Source organism: Equus quagga, chromosome 3, assembly GCF_021613505.1.
Source record: "Equus quagga isolate Etosha38 chromosome 3, UCLA_HA_Equagga_1.0, whole genome shotgun sequence".
Lineage (NCBI taxonomy): Eukaryota > Metazoa > Chordata > Mammalia > Perissodactyla > Equidae > Equus > Equus quagga.
In genome coordinates this window covers 99,154,759-99,172,696 of record NC_060269.1, presented here as the reverse complement: position 1 = coordinate 99,172,696, position 17,938 = coordinate 99,154,759, and the positions used below count along the sequence as shown (strand labels likewise).

Genomic DNA, 17,938 nt, shown 5'->3' with positions numbered 1-17,938 from the left:
TAATGATAGACTGAGGAAATTCTCTTCCCTCAAATTGGTATTCATTTATTTTCATTCATGCAGCCATGCCTAAAGTCAAGACAACTGTCTACAACTCCATTAGACAGCAGTAAACAAAGCAAATGGTACTAGCACAAAAATCATTCATTATCTGCTCAAATTTAGAGATCTCCGCTCACTGTGGCAGTTTCTCTTCCTGAGTTCAGAGCGCTGCGGTCTACAGGAGACATATCTGTGCCACTTTCACTACAGCTTCAGCAATTTAACCTTCTGGTTGTTAACCCAGTCCTTAATGTTCATAGTTAAGACATTTTAAGACAATTTACCTTTGTATAACCCAGCATTATCATGCGCACCAGGACCACATTTATATGCACTCCCAGGGACTCATCATGGTAAATTTCATTCACCTAGAAACAAAGCAGATAATTACTAAAGGAAAAGCCACACAAAAGATTTCATGAGATGCGCAACATTTAAGGGATCAGCCATGTAATCCCAAGTACTAGTGTCTAATCACTTTTTTAAAAATTTAGTTTAAGCAGAACTTTAAAATAAAATCACTTACCTTTAGCTTTGGAATAATTCTTGGACACGTGAATTACTGATTTTATAAACCCCACAGTACCATGAACATAGAGAATATGCTTTAAAAGGGCTTCATTAAGCTATTGTAGTATTAGAAAGAGTCCACATGTGTTATAATCCACACATAATATTCACCAAAAGTAAACACAGGAGAGTGACTCTGGTGAAGTTTCTGCTAGCTATGAGTGCCTGCAACCACGTGGAGGAAGATAGACAGCAGGCATTTGCCCGCTAGGGGTGCTACGTCTGGTTAGGGGAACCCATGGACATGGAGTCAATGAGCAGAAACTGTGGTGGTCTATCTGCAGGCCAGTGAGTGGGTGGCCCTATAAGCCCCCTCCCTCCTCACGAGTAGGGCACCTGAAGCAATTATTATTTAGAAGTCCTATAGTATAGAAGTCCTTCAATATTTGCATTACTAAGGTGACAGTAGGAGTGCATATGAGATGAATATCAGTCCTGGAAATAGCTCAGAATAGCAAAGTTGACTTGATAAACTTTAATATCACAGATGATAGAATTTAAGCAACCTCAGAAGTCATAATCCAACATAGATTTATACAAATGAGGAAGATGAAGACATAGAGATTAACTGACATGCAAAAACACACAGTAAATTATTGGCAGCTATGAATCTAAAGTGGAATGTCATTGTGTCTTCTGATTAAGGCAGTGCAAAATCAGTGTGAATAAAGATTGCTTAGCAAGTCGGCAAATGCTAGCAGGAATGGGGAAGGTGGAGTTATCTGGCTAGATTACAAAGCTCTCAGCTGTTCCCAGGAACAGGGACTCAATATTTGTCAAAATAACTAAAAGAGGGATGGAAAACCAACTGCAATTCAACTTGAGATCCAGGAGGTTTGGACAGTAGGCATAGCAAATTTAAAACCTACAGAGAAAAGACAGGCATACTCTTATTGAGAGAGGTTTTAAAAAAGAAATATAACTCAAAAATGACAGAACGCTCTAAAAAAAAAATGCATGAAGTATAAAATTGTGAATTGCCACACTGACCAAGAAAGAACCAAGAAATCTCAAATGAAATATTTCAAGAATCTAATGGCACTGCACAGAACACCTGAAAAAAATCAAGGCCTTAATTGTAGACTAAAGGCACTTACTGAATTTATAGATGGAACAAAAAAGGGAAGAACAGCTAAGATGGAGGTGAAAGAGGTGATTAAGCTAGGACATATATACTAAAAATGAGAAAGCGTAGTTTAACAAGAAAGGATGTATAGCCCTTTTAAGTGGAAAAATGCATGTATATATAGACACACACATTTTCAAATGCACACACATGCATAGAATGGTAAGACCCAATTTAATACCTGTTCAAGATAAGCCAAGGAGTGGAAAAAATCTGTACTGCACTTTTGCATGCACAAGTGTGCAGGCAGGTAGCTCATACCGAAGTTGTCCCACTACAGGCCAGAGCACCCTGAAGTACTGAGTTCATTTTGACTGTTTTATCTTACAAGAGAGATGTTGAAAAATACGAATGTGTCCAGAGAAGAGAAAAGAGCAAGGAGCCTAGAAAATGCATCATGTAAAGGATGGCTTGGGAGATGCAGTGGCTAAGAGCCTGACACCAGTTACTAATAGTCTCAGTTGGCATCTTGAACTCCTCATTGCTTGTGTGGTCTTCATCTTCCTGTGCCTCAATCAAATGGACATAATAAGAATACAACCTCATAGGGTTGGGGTAAGAATTAAAAGATTTAATTCATGCAAACAAATTGCTCAAAAATTTTATGAGTGAGAGGGAGGGAGGGACATTAAAGTAAATTAGAGTGTGGGAAGTAACAAAGAAAAATCTAGAAAGACTTAATAACCACCATACGAAAAAGAGGTTCGATTTATTCTGTATAACTACAGAAAATAAAACTAAAAACCATGGGTTCACACTACTAAAGGGGTAGATTTCAGGTCAGTATGAGGAAAAATTGAACGCTGGACAAATAGTTGTGGTTTCCTATGACTTTTTTGGTCATGGGCACATTCTCTTATCTAGTTCCACATCTCATACTGATTAATGGAAGACTGAATCCTCCCTCTCTCCTGGGTTAATTATCTGATAAGAAATTCCTAACGCTATAGTTCCAACACAAGTAAAATGTCCAAGCCAGGCCTGTCACTAACACATTTGTCTAGAGACTCATGGATATTCCAAGAGACTTTTTGTAAGGCAGCTGTTTCGAATTAGCAAGATGGCTTCACTCACAAAGTTATAATATGTACTTTGCTGCATGTAGTTGAAATGTAAATGCATTCAATGCAAAAAAAAAAAAGGCTGAAAGCAATGTTAGTAAGTGCACAAAATGGGGGAACAATAAAATTTTAAACTAAAGAAAAATGGGTAGATTTTTAAAAAAGTGAATTACTTTCTGGAGGAGAGGTGCTGGAGGAGCAGGAGGCACTTTCAGCCACTGTATTAAGTGACAACTATAGTAGTAGCAGTGACAACTGTAATTCTAAATGTTATGGGAAATACCTACATCAGAAAATCTTAGAATCATAAAATGAATGAAAGGTGGTAATAATAAGAAACAGCCTGTGATATTTGAGTTAGTATAATGTACATAGAATCACCCTAAATTAGTGAATTCATTCATACTTGGTGAATTTTTACAATCAGTACAGTGCTGAGAAAGTATAATGGACAAAATTCATACTCTCAATGCCAATATTACATTGTAAAATGATGGAATAAAAAAACACTTTTTAAAAAATCAGACTTACCATTCACCAAAATAAAAGTATTATTTAACAAAAGTCACTATTATGCCAGGCTAGTTAGATAACAGTATGCTCTAATAGAAACCATAATCAGTTATGGAATATTCTGAGTCAGCACACATTTGTGAAACCATCACAGGGTATACATAAATTATTATGGGTGGAAATAATCAAATATAAGGGAATAATATTTATACATAGCAGAAAGTTGTTTTTCATTGTGGCAAATCAACAAATATTAGGTGTCTGTATTATGCAAACCACTGGATATCACTTATTATTTTGCTTTTCAAGGTTTAAAAAAGTTGCTTCCTATACACTATTAACTTTTAAAATGTACTTAATAATTTGGCTGCTTTTCACTTGCCAGGCCTTACTGATAATAGGATGCAATATTCTTATACTCTGATACCTATAGGATATGATGAGTTAAAAACAATAATCAGCACCACAAGATTAGATATTCAAAGACCTGGAGTCTGGTTCCAACTATGCCACTGATAAACTGAGTGACCTTGGGTTGGTCACTCACCCTCTCTGAGCCTCCATTTTCTCATTGGCAAATTATAATTGGACTTGCTCAGCCTGCTTAACAGGGTTGTTGTTCAAATCAAACAAAATGCCACCCAACTGCCCTCAGCAAAACACAAAGTGCTTTGGTACCTTCCACCAACCCCCAAACAGGTTTAAAGATTTGTGAATGTATTTTCATAATGCACCTGAAAAGAGTGAAAAAACAACTGCCCACATATTAGTTTTCACTGAAAGGGACTTCAAGACTCTTAGACTTGAAATTTGTTTAATCCCAATTGAACAAATGCTGTAGTTTAAATTATCACAAAAAGTATGGGAAAAATCAATTGACACTTTAATTTTTTCAAAAATACTGTCTAAATGTTGTGCAAAAGCTCTTTCCAGCAGATGGCAGTATGCGCATTTTAGAGGAGGTAAAGGACAGGCTGCTCCATGCACCTGGCTGGGCTAACATACCAGTGGATATGTCTGCCTTTTCCTATATTTACATACAAATAAAACAACTTTCTAAAAATTAAATAAGAATCTAAAAATATTCTAAACTGAGGAAAATATTGAGTCATTTGACTCTTAAAAGCAAAGAAAAATACTGAAGACATTTTTATTTAGAGTGTTTTTCAGTGTTATCTCATTAAAACATTATGTTTGGAGGCATAAAGAAACTCCTATGATCTCGCTATAAGTTAATCACAAATTTTAACAATCAATAAATTATATACATAAAGATCTAAAAGCATATCATGAGGGATTGGAATTGGCCACCCCAAGATATGTCTCTTTGGTATGAGGATTATTTGGGGCTGGTTACTTTTAAAAACTGCAGATATGAGAGAAACTGAAAAGTAGAAGTTGTCCTTTGTAAGAGACATTTATATTTGTAAGGAAGATCTCCATCTGGAAAGGTGTCTCCCTCTCTGTACCAGGAGGAAGGGGGGATGACCTTATCTCTAGAAACTCTTAATCAATGAAGAAGGTGAGGACTCAAATCTGCATAATAACCTCACTTTTGTTTACTGTGCTTTTCTGGTAATCTCCCATAACTGACTCCCCCACCCACAACATCCTCCTTTGTAACTGAAGATGGTATTTAAGATGAGAACCTTTGCCATTTTGGTGAGTTGCTCAGTTTTCCTGAGCCTCTCCCATGTATACATGTTATAAAGCTTTGTTTCATTTTCTCATGTGAATTTAATTCGTAGCCCAGCCAGAAGGACTTAGAGTGGGTAGAGGAAATGCCATCCTCCTCTACAATATCATACTGAATGAACCATTTGAGTCTGTCAAGATGAACCAAGACAAGGAAAGCAATTTCTCCTACATAAATAGCAATATCAACAATGAAGAAAAACAACACCTAATATTACACATAGCTTTCCAGGCTCCAGACATTGTTCTAAATACTTTACTTTTACTAATTCAAGTTTCCTTGCAACAACTTTAGAGATATCATCATCTCCATTTTACATCTAAAGAAACTGAGGCCCAGAGAAGTTAAACCGCCCAAGGTCACAGAGGTAGTAGACAGAGCAAAGGATGACCGCTTAGGCAGGTGACTCCAGAGTCAGTGGCTTTCACCATATTGCTACACTTCCACAGACCAGCAGAGCACAGCACTGCCACTACGCACAACAGCTCTGGTTTTAGAAGAATTAATAGTGATTTGCTACCCCTGAGTTTAAGAAACTGGTGTGGTAGCATATTGAGAAAGAGAGAACTTAAAATTTTCACTTCATTTTCATAATGTCCCTTCATGTAAATTTTAAGGAAATGAGGAATTGGACTCTCAATTCACTATACATAAGAATTTCTTGATGATCAATATAATGATATTCTAAGAAAATATTGGGAAAAAATAAAAAAGGACCTAGAGTAGATCACTAGAAAAACTGAATAAGAAAAGAAAAGTAGGACTGAAATTTATAACCAGTGTTTTGGGTTGTAAGAAAAGCACTAAGTATAAACATTGTAAGAAGTCATGTTTTTGACACTACATAATGCAAATCAAAGTTTGCCTATGCAAAACTGAATATCCTTTCACCATGTGAGGCGATCTATTGGAGCATGGTAGATTTTCTGTGAGGTGTTCAGGGTTGAGCCCAGAGTCTTTATTAAATTACCTGAAAGAAGGGGTAAACAGAACATTAATTCAATTTTCAGATGACCTTAAATTGGAAGGGGTTGCCAATGATGTGAGGGGGGAAAAAAGGTAAAATCAAATCAAGTATTCCTTTCCTTGAAAGGAAAATTTCTTCCAGGTTTGTTCCTGGACAGGACAATTTCTCCCAGGACATTTCCCTGGCAGGACAGTCTGACCTGCTTTGTCTGACTAGCTGATGAACAGCGTTGTCTGGCTTCAACAAAGCAACATTCATTTTTCTTTCAGATGAGTGGATTAGGTCTTCGGAGGCAGTGTAGCATAGTGGTTAAGAGCATGGGCTCTGCAGCTGGACTATCTGGGTTTGATCTTAGCTACATGACCTTGGGCAAGTTACTCCTCTCCATGCCTCAGTTTTCTCATCTGTAAAATGGGATAATTATAGTACTATCCTTATAGGATTGTGGAGAGGAATAATTGAGCTCATATATGTACAGTGCTTAATGGTGCCTGGCCCTTTCAAATAGGAACACAAAAATTGTTAGCCATCATTAGTAGTATTATTCACAGAGAAGCAAATAAGTGGTACGTGTATATGATTTTTTTAGAAAAAGACTTTTGGTTAACTGAAGGGAAACAAGTAATGACAAGACAGCCTAAGTGATTTTGGCTGGAAGAATAAATAAAAGAATTCTGACATGGACTGGGAAAAAATATTACTCTATCCACCACTATCTCTTGTAGAGCTAAAAGTTGCAAACACTTACCTACTTGGATTCTCAGCCCCAGACTCTATATTCTTTTTACTAGTACTTGTCTCCAAGCCGCCAACTCTTCTTCTCTCACTTCCGATCTCAGATTAAGAATAACTACTTTTTATGAATAGTCTTATCAAATATTTACTCAACAGTTGCCATGTGGCCAATTGTCCTGGGGCAGGGAACTGAATAGTAAACCAGTTCGAATCTCTCCTCTTATCATGAATATATTCTAACAGGTAAAACAGGCTACAAGCATGGGAGAATAAATCAATGCAAAAAGATAAGCAGACAAGGTCATTCAGATGGGACTAGGTGCTACGAAGAAAATAAATCTGAGTGATGTGATAGATAGAAGACAAGAGGGAGAGGAAGAAGGTACTTGAGACTGGGTCATCAGAGCAGAGAGACCCATGGACAGCAAGGATATGGTCCTGCTCCTAGCTGGGGAACGAGAAATCCAGGTGAAGAGAAGAGCAAGTGCCCAGGCTCAGCCTACATTCTCCTGAAAGCTGAGAACCCTACAAAAGAGAGTTCCTTGTCACTACTTTAGAAAAAGACTGAGATCCAGAGAAGTTATATGAATTTTTCCCTGAGTGATGAGCACAGACAAAATTCAAATAAGTCGATGTGATGCCAACGCCTGTTCTCTTTTCACAATACCTTAGCTATGTGTTTCTTTCTGTCACAGCGGCAGTGTTAAATCTCCATCTTTTTCTAAGGCTCTTTCCCACTTCCTTAAAGACATCCGATACAAAAAATCAACTCCATTTCCCATACTCAATCTCTCTCCTTCTTGGAGTTCTATTTCCTTTTTTACTAATATTCTCAATTTTCCTTCATCATGCAAAAATAACCCATTTACAATATTTTGCAGCATTTAGTACTGTTTACCACTATGTTCTTCAATTATACTATTCTGATTCTTTACCAATATTAGCTCTTTTTTCTCTGCCTAGCTCACACAGATCAGAGTGTCTCAAAGTTTTATTTTTGATCTTCTTCTCACATACTTTTCCTGCAATATTTCATCTACTGCTATTTCTTCAACCAACACCTATCAGTTGATGAATTCCTAATATTTATGTATGTACCACTGAGTCACCTCTCTCATGCTCCAGAGCCATCTGTTCAACTCTGGAAACAGATCTAAGCATGTGGAAGTATACCTATATACCTCAAAGTTTACTTGGCTTCTTCCTAAACCCTTCTTCTCTTCTGAATATCCATTCCACCACAATTTAAGACAAATCATCCTTGACTCCTACCTCTTCTCCAAGTAGTACAGTCAAGCTATTACCAAGTCCTTTCAACATCTCTCAGACCTAGTTCTTCCTGTCCACCTTCACGTCTAGCAGCTTAATATGCATCTTACTCAGTTGAAATGCTGCAATAATCTGTTAAAACTTTTGCAAATGCTTGCATTTGGGTAATTTGGGTCCATTTCAGTAGTTCTCCAGAAGGGCAGATTATTAGGGTCAGATAGTTCTTTTGAATAACGATGAGTCTGTCTTTTCATGTTAATTATGCTTTTACCTCCTTTAAACATCAAAGGAGCTTTGGGGGGACCAAGATTAGGCAATTCAGCTACAAGGCCTTACAAACACTTTCAGCCTTTGGAAGAGCAGAAGCACACCAAAAGCTCAGGTGGGATTGATTCCCTTTCTTCAAGAATGAGAAAGCTAAAAAGCTTTTTCTGTGTTTTAGGACTCTGGGAAAAATAAAGGCTGGGAAAAAAGACTTTTACTGATTTTTTGGTAAAAGTCAAAGGGACCTCTGAGGCAACAACACTCTGTGGATGTCGTGTTATGTTAATTTAACCCATGATGTGGGGACTCTCTTCTAGAATGACTGGTCCAGGATATTCCAGGGGAGGTGTGCATGCTTATATATAAGGTGGCTGAATTGACTTGTGCTTACTCCAATCTGTCTCTGTGACCTGGTTATCAACTGCAGGAGAAGAAGACATTTCCTCTACCTGCTGTGGGTTCTTCTGGCTGGAGAACAAATTAAATTCACATGAGACAGAATAACAGGAGAAAATGAAACAAAGCTTTATAACATGTATATATGGGAGAGGCTCAGGCAAGCTGAGCAAGTTGCCAAAATGACTGAAGCCACCACCTTAAATATCACCTTCAGCTAAAGACAAAGGAGGATGTTGGGGGTGGAGGGGGAGTCGATCATGGGAGATTATCACACAAGTACAGTAAACAGGATGCAGATTTAAGTCCTTGCCTTTGGCATTGATTAAGATTTTCTAGAGATAAGGTCATCCCCTTCTTCCTGGTACAGAGAGGGAGATACCTTTCCAGATGGAGATTTCCCTTACAAATGTAAATGTCTCTTACAAAGGACAACTTCTACTTTTCAGTTTCTCTCATATCTGCAGTTTTTAAAAGTAACCAGCCCCAAATAATCTTCATACCAAAGAGACATATCATGGGGTGGCCAATTCCCGTCCCCCACACCTCAATCCACATTGGGGAGATTAAGACAGTTTGCTGAGGCAGAGTGCTGTTGTGTAAACCACAAGGAGTTTGGAGCCAGATAGACTGGTTTGTCCTCTGATTCTGGCACTTAGACACTATGTGTCTATGTTCATAACACAGTGTCTGACAGAGTCACTTCCTACAAATCACTCTAATGCATTCAGAATTCTCTTTCTAAAACAGACTGAACAAGTTACTCATCTTCTTTAAAACCTTTTATGACTCTTCATTAGCAAGGTTAAATTCAAACTCCTTAGGACAGCACATATGTTTCTCTAAAGGTAGCCCCAGCTTCTCTATCCAGCCTTATCTTCTGCCATTTCCCTTAAATACCCTTCCATCTTACCTACAGACAAACTTCCAGTGGCTCCAAAGACATCATGAGCTACCACTTTTAGTATTACAATATGCTCCCCGTCTTGCAAGATCCATCTTCTCTTTTTCTAGCTGAGAAATGCCCATTCATTCTTTAAAGCCCAACTCCAATGACACATCCTCTGTGAAGACTTCATCTGCCACTAGCATTACTTGTCAAAACGCATCCCTTCCTTTTCATGAATGTTTACATAGTACTTTGTAGCTGAATCTTTTGGAGAATCTACCACAGTTTATTAGTAGTATTATTTGTTGATTTGTTCATTTAACCTGCAAGAATTAGCTCCTTGTGGAAAGGAGTTAAATTTTACTGATTTTTGCCTCCCTAGAATCTTACAGGACTTGGCCTATGGGAAGGCATGTATGCTAGGTGAATAAATGCCTAGAGGATTGATGTGGATTTAAATGTAAGAAATAGATTAAAGATAATGACTCAAAAGAGAAAACTGCTACATGATTTGCTTAGGTTGCCTGAATACGTATCCTCCCAGATAAATCTGCCTTGCACTCACATTCACCATTTTCAGAAACACATTAGTCAAGATCTCAAAAGCAGTGTAGAGATTGAATCATCATGAAATAACCAGTAACCACATATATTTGCTAACCCTTGAGAAAGTCCATTAATGCTTTGTTAGGACCGGAGTACTTTTGTGACGTATATATTTTCTTTTAAAAATATTAGGTAAGGAAGCTGCCATGTCCAGATAACACAACTATGTGGTTATTAGTTCATTGTCCATCATAAGTAGCCACTTTCAATATACAAAAGAATTACTCAATTCTCTCAATTATTAATGATTACTTGGAAGTACAAGATTGTTTTTCATACTAGGAAGCATCCTTTCAAATGAATTGTTTTCTTTTCACTTGGTAAATCTTGAGATTAAAGCATAGACTCAATTTTCTGCAGGGCACTGAAAATTTTAGTAGGTACAACAGACCCAGGTCATTTCCTGGATCTTAGCAAAAGACAAGGATGCCTGCCACAGACAGCTAAGCAGTACTGACAGGGAACATCTGGCACATTGAAAGAAAACCCACCCTTTCAAGCTGTTCCATCACCCTGTTAGAGAGAATCTTAAACTAGATGGCTAGCTGATTCAATTCAATCAGGGAAGTAACTGAATTTTCATTTCAATGACTGAATTGTATTTCTAACAGGACACAGAAACAGGTAAAGGAAAGATGTCAGACTTTTATTTGGCAGTGGATATACAAAACGCCTCCACTTTGAAATAAGAGTCAGTAAAGCTTAGGGAGGAAGAGCATCAGGCTCCGAAGGCAGAGAGATCTATCCTGGCTATGCCCCCTACTAGCTGTCTGACTCTGGAAAAGTCACCTAACTTCTCTAAATCTCAATTTCCTCATTTATAAGTAGGACTAAAAATGAACATATTTCAGGGCTGAGGAGTATGATGTACTTCATAGAAAGTATTTAGCATATGATCAGGCACAGAGCAAAGGCTAAATGTTAATTGGTAGCAGTATAAGCCTTCATCCTTAATAACATTAAATCATTCTTGAGAATCTAGATCTGAAATTACAGGATTTCAAACCCCTTCAAAGTATTCATCACTAACCTTGATTCCACACAATCTTTTTTATTTTTCATAGACTATTCCTGTCACCAACGAGTTACCCTGGGGAACTCAGGGGTGGGTTTGGATATTTTAACTGTTTTTCCAAATTGTTCTTTTTCCTTTTGTTATGTTAAGGAGATGCAATCACCAACCACCCTGAACTGGACCAAGCCTCACCAGAGAGCTCTGCCTATGACCTTTGCCCTATTTTTAATGCTAAGATCTCTCCAGGAGGAGATTAGGCCTTATTACCATAACCTGCAGTGTACCTAGAAGTATGGTTTCCAACTGAGTCTGTGCAACAGAATACTCACCTCTCCCTTTTGAATATTCATTCCCTATCCCAAATAAATGTCCCTGCTTCCCTTTGTTGTGGGATGCCTTGACTCTGGAAATGATTCCTCATGGTCTCCTATTTGCCGCAAATATACTTTACTTTGTGAGACAACTACTTTGTGTAGAGTCTGTTTTAACTTCCCAGGAGGGAACCCACTTTGGTTCTGTAACATTCTGGCTACATAAATGGCACCATCATCCAGCAGTATTTAAGCTGGAAAAGTATAAATCATGGTGGATTCCTCCCCTTTCCTTCAGCCCCAATCTGATCCACTGGCAAATTCTATTGTTTCTACCATAAATATTCCCTTGTTATTGTAATCACTATTGTCCAATAAACCATTATCTCTTGCGTAGACATCTACAATTGATTTCCTATTGGTCTGCCTTCATTGTTCCTAAACGTCTCCAATCTATTCTTTCTAACATAAAAGAAGACATGAAGCTCCTTGCCTTCTTCTCCAAGCCCCACCTGACTCCTGGCATGCTAGACTCAAGCCACTGTGGCTTTCTTTTAGTAACTAAAACACATGTCCTTGTTCAATGGCTGGCTCCTTCTTTTACTTTAAGTCTCAGTTGAATCATCACTTCTTGGGAGAAGGCTTTCTTGACCATCACATCTATGTATAGTCCCTATCACCCATTTGCCGTGTTAATCCCTTTCCAAGAAAACTGTTGGTTTCCTCTATAGCTCTTATCATAACTTATGATGTGTTTATTTGATTTCTCCATCAGTCTGCATTCTTAGTATGGACAGGAAATAAGCCTTTTGTGTTTACCACTACATACCTGGTATATAGCATTAAAAGTTTTGTTAAAAGACTGAATCAATTAAAATTTCATTGCAGTGTACTATGGGGCAGTCATGGTTTCTGATGTTGTAAATATGAAGCTTAATAATGGACAGTAACCACACTCAAGGAACAAACAGCTTATTAGAGAACTGCTGTTAAGGAATCACAAATTTTACACTAAGGAGGGAATAATTCGTGAAAGGTTCATAGCTTATAGTCAATCCTGATCTTGACAAATGAAATATCACCAGGAAGGACAGAAAGGAGGAGGCAGGGGAGGAAAGAACAATGTGAAAGAGGTTATTTTTAGAGACCAAAGAACAAAGGCACGAATGTGGATTTTAATTGCCATGATATCTACTACCCATTGCTTGGGTTCTGAACACTACAGAAATTGTGAAAAGATGAGCTTTTCTGAAACCAATGTATCTTATTTCTTCTGAGCAAAAATAGCCACTCTAACCGAAACAGTGTAGCATATGTGCGCTGTTATTTCTTCACCTATAAAGTAAACGGATTACATTAATATGCTTCTTATTGTCCTTGCAAATGAAAAATACCATGGTTTTTGGTCTTTCTTTTATATTGTAAACATCTTGAGGGCAGGGATCATTGTACTGATGGCTCAATAAATGTTTAATGAATAAGTAGATTCACTTTTACACAAATAACATTAGTTTGCTATTTTGCCTAGTAGTCCAAATACACGTAGATTTTAAACTTTGATACCAATTTATTAATGACTGTGAAAACCAACACAGGACCTACTTTATGGATTGCTAGACTAGGAAGCAAGTTAGGTGGGTTCATTTTAGTCAATCTTAGAATATTAATTCTTCCCTAACCTTTCCTTTCTTCTGTCATAAATGGTTATATTAAACAGAACAGTATTGCAAGATACAAAGAAAGGATAACATTAAGATATTGATGGCTTTAAACATTATCACCAAAATATGTAGAACTGAATATGTAAAGAAAGAAAAATGCCAATGACCCATAAAGTCAAGATGAATGATCGTAAATACTAGTTAGGTATTGTAGTGTCTGAGAGAAATTCTAGCTTCCAAAAGGATTAGAGTAGATGGAACACATATGTTTTATGTCCTTTTAATTGACTTTCACTTAATAATTTGGTAAAAATTTAACTAGCTCCAATAAAAAAAAGGACATGATCCTCCAGCACCGACTTGTACTTCTTTCAGATCAAACTAACACTTAGAAGAGTTGTTTTCATTTCATCACCTTTACCAAACTCTGCTTCCTGGTATTAACCTGCCAAGAACTTCTTTATATTCTCCCAATATCTTAAATATAGTAAATACCCATCTATTGTTGGCTCAATGACTGGTTTTATAAACAGAGTAACAGAAGAAAAACCCTCTGGAGTTGTATAATTGCGATCTATCTTCATTTCCTTATTTTGCATTAATTTCTTTCATGCAACCTATATATATCCAAATTTAAATATATGCTAAGCATCTGTTTGGAGCTTTGAATGTTCAGCTCTCTTCTCTGCCTGGAATTCCCTAGCATCCATCTCCAAAGAACTAACTTCTAACTAACACTCAAGGCCAATTTCAAGCGTACTTCTTCCTCATATCCTTCCTCATTCTCCTACTTCAAAGACATCTCTAATACTCTTCCCCCCATAGCACTCAATCTATACTCCCTCTCAGTCAATTACCATTTTCTAGATTTTACATTATACATATTTATTCATAACTTAATTTTCTCTAGTAAAGTACATCCCCAAGAGGGAAAAACATCTCTATCATAAAAGAAGGTTTATGGCTTGAATAACAGGGTAAATAAAGTGCCATTTACTGAGAAAGGGAAGAACAGATAGGCAAGACTAAATTTGTTTACTGTAAACTCTGAAGGTATCTGAAAAAGAACTATGCTGAAACAAAAATATAATTTTTAATAAAACTTCATCAAACTCTACACTTAAAATGTGTATTTTATTGTTTGTAAGTTATACTTTAATAAAAGTTGATGTTTAAGAGTAATGGTTCATAATTTTCAATATTGATTTTATTTACTATTAAATCATATATTCACTGCATATCTCTTCTTTGAAACATAAAAACTAGTCAAGAATCTAAGAATGGGCAATAGTCATGCTGTTTTAGAATATATTCATATCTGTTTATTTCTTCTTTATAGACAAGGCTTGGAGAAATTTCAAGACGTATAAAAAAGAAAGAGTTAAAAACGAAAGGCAATGAAGGCACCTGACTATTCTCTCCTTCACTGATTTATAAAGGAGCAGGGGGATGGGAAGAGGGCATCCTTCTCCTCTTAGGAAGTCATATCAAAATTACCTAGGAGCTTGTTCAGACTCATTCACTTGACCCTTGAAACCTCAGAGAAAAGTGCTACCTTGTTTAGATCTTTCACAAATTTGCTGTTTTGTTTTGGGAAAGCCCTCCACCTGTGTCTGATTCATCGCAGATACTTGCAAACATGCGTCTGCCTTCACATCACATTATCAGCCCCATTTCCCTTTCTAGTTGACTTTGGAGAAAGAGCAAATTGTGAGAAGAACTTTGAGTTCTTTTAGAGCAACTGTAAGCTGCCCATCTGCTCAGCACCTTCTCAGTTCCAGGCATGCTGTATTCACAATCTCCTCCCTTCTTTAGAACTCTCCTGTGAGCACAAGATGGCCATCCCCATCTAACTGGTAAGGAAACTGAAGTGTTGAGGAGTTGCTACTGGTATGAGGCCTCTCACCTTGTAAGTGCTGCGGGCAGGTTTGAACCCAAGGTTGTCTTGCCTTTCCACTATAGACTGCTTGCTGCCTCTTTCACATTTACCAGTTTTCTATAAAGGATACAACTCAGAAATAGCCAAATGGAAGAAATGCATAGGGCAATGTATGGGGCACAAAAAGTGTGGAGATTCCATGCTCTTTCTGAGTGCACCACCCTCCCAGCACCTTCATGTGTTCACCAAGTCAGAAGCTCCACCCTTTCTTCTTCTTCTTCTTCTTTTTTTTTTTTTGGTGAAGAAGATTGACCCTGTGCTAACACCTGTGCCAATTTTCCTCTATTTTGTATGTGGGGTACTGCCACAGCATGACTTGACAAGCAGTGTGTAGGTCTGCACCTGGGATCCAAACTCATGAACCCTGGGCTGCCGAAGCAGAGCATGCAAACCCAACCACTAAGGCACTGGGCCTGCTCCCACTCTGTCTTCTTTTAATGATTACCATCACTATGCTATCACTATTTGAGACTGTTTTACATACTTCAAATAATTTTAAAAATTTACCTCAACTTTATCAACATTTTAAAGCCTTTGTTTCCTCTAGAAAAATAATAATAATAATTCCCATCTTGAAATATACTCGAAAAAACATATATCACCCAATAAATGTTAATTTACTTTTTACCCAGTGCTTTCATTATATCATTAAGCTAATGAAAAGCCTCCATTTGTCATCCTTATCCTTTGTTTTAAGTCCAAATTTTCTCCCTCCCAATATTGTTCATCATCTTCCTCTACATTATTTATACTCATTTGTTTATTCATCCATTCTTTTATTAAATAGACGTTTAACATTTAACAATTTAAGAACTTTTCAAGATAAGAAAGTAGGAAATAAGAAATACCAGCTTTCCTTTAAGAAAGAGTCCAGTTTAAATCAAAGGAACAATCGTGAAGCAAGTTACTTGGACCTGAGAGTACTCCGATAGCTCAGCAACTGTGTAGTGCATACCATCTGGGTTCTGGTATGGAAACTAAATTAACTACCAGATAAAGGAAGAACATATTTGCTGACTACTCAACTAAGGCAAAGGTGTCAAATGAGATGAAAAGAAACCAGCTCTTTTCTCTACCATAGAAACATGTTTCTCCCCAAATCAACGCAAGGAGATAAACTTTTTTGCTGTCAATTTTCTCCTACAGTTTATGTCTGAACCTATCTGACATGCAAAGACAGATTCTGTGTCTGTGTAGGGCTCAAATTTGGTGAGCCATGATTTTACATAACCATGGGAACTCGTAAAGCACGGCTAACATAGGAGATAATGATTACTCAAACATTATTAAAGGAAAAACCCAATTTTCTTGACTCCCAATTCCCATGAAGCAGTTTCATTAAAATATCATTATTGGTTTATTTCTTGCCTCCAACTCTTATCTAATTGATGAATCTGAGACAAAATAATATTAGAGCATGCTCATCTCAGTGTTTTGGATCTAACAGCCTACACAAGGCAATGGCGGGTGAGGAGGTAAGGAAAGGATTCTGTCCACTGTCTGTCATGCTTAAAGCTGCCTGTCTGCCCCTATAGGGGAAACCTGACATGATCCAGCTGGAAAGGGATAGGGGTTGTGAATAAGATTGTCTAATTTAGAACAAGGTCCTAAACCTCAGCACTATTGACATTTTGGGATGGAGAATTCATAATTCTTTGCTGTGTAGGGCTGTCCTTGTGTCATAGGATGTTTAGCAGCATCCCTGGCCTCTCTCACCAGTGGTAGTCACACCTCCTCACAGTCGTGACAACCAAAAATGTCTCCAAATATTGCCAAATGTCCCCAGGAGGCAGGAGCTGGGACAAACTGCCCTCAGTTGAGAATCACTAATTTAGAATAAGGAAATCTCTGTGGCTACGCACTTAAGTCATGTGCAATTCAGCTCTCATCAGTAATAAAACTATTCATTCCCCATCTGTCTGATCACTGTGTCTGTCACTCACTTGGTTATGACCTTGGGAAGGGAAGGAGAGGAGTGTTATTATTGTCTCCCCCAAACCCCTATCTACAACAATTACTTCAGATGCAATGAACTTATTAAATTTTAAAAATTATTTTCTCTTGTGCAGTTCCATTCTCCGATGCTCTATTAACTTTAGAATAATTCCTGGTATTTGAGACAGAGACTCAGCCTATTAGCTAACCTTTTTAATGGAATTAAAAACAAAACAATTCTTTTGACTGTTATTTAACCTAAAATGTAGTACTTTCTTTATTCTTTGACACCTTTCAAACTAGATTTACTGTCTGGTCAGTATATTACATCTATTTCTACTTTCTTGTCGATAGAGTCTACCTAGAAATCCTTTATATTTGCATGTGTCCTTCAAAACACAAAAGCAAACAAACAAAGCAAAATAAACAACAGGAGAAAAACAAATCTCTAAAGACTCCGTTTAACTCCCAGCTCCCTGGTGAATTACAGAATTGATGAACATCTTGTTGAGCCTTTGAATTTTATAAACGCAGAAACTAAATCCCAGGAAGGGACACGATTTGTCCAAGGTCACAGAGCCAATCGGTAATGGAGCTAGAACGAAGGGCTCTGCCTCCTAAATCCTGATCTAAAACTCTCATCACTTCACAACTTGGATGACTGTTGTCATAATCCTCTGTCTCAAGTCTCACAGCATTTATAATATAGTGCCTACAATATACGTCGTAATAATAGCATGCCTCTTATTGCTCAACTTTTTAATTTTCTCACATATTTATTTTTTCCTCCTTTACTAAATTAGTTCAGAAAGGACAAGGACCATGTCAAATCTCTGCTGCATTACTCCAAGAGCTTTCTAGAGTTCTGAGCACCTAACAAGTCTATGTCGACTGATTGACTTCCTTGTGGTAGAAGAAAGCAGCCCAGGGACACAACGAATGA

The 17,938-nt window shown here is 37.4% G+C and overlaps 1 protein-coding gene across 1 annotated transcript in view; it reads right to left on the bottom strand.

Moving 5' to 3' along the window:
- LOC124236803 (A disintegrin and metalloproteinase with thrombospondin motifs 3) overlaps positions 1–17,938 on the bottom strand; it is a 73,077-nt gene that overhangs the window by 39,929 nt on the left and 15,210 nt on the right. The window contains exon 3 of the mRNA XM_046655753.1: positions 327–410. Within this exon, the coding sequence (XP_046511709.1) occupies positions 327–410 (84 nt within the window). The remainder of the gene's footprint in view (positions 1–326; positions 411–17,938) is intronic.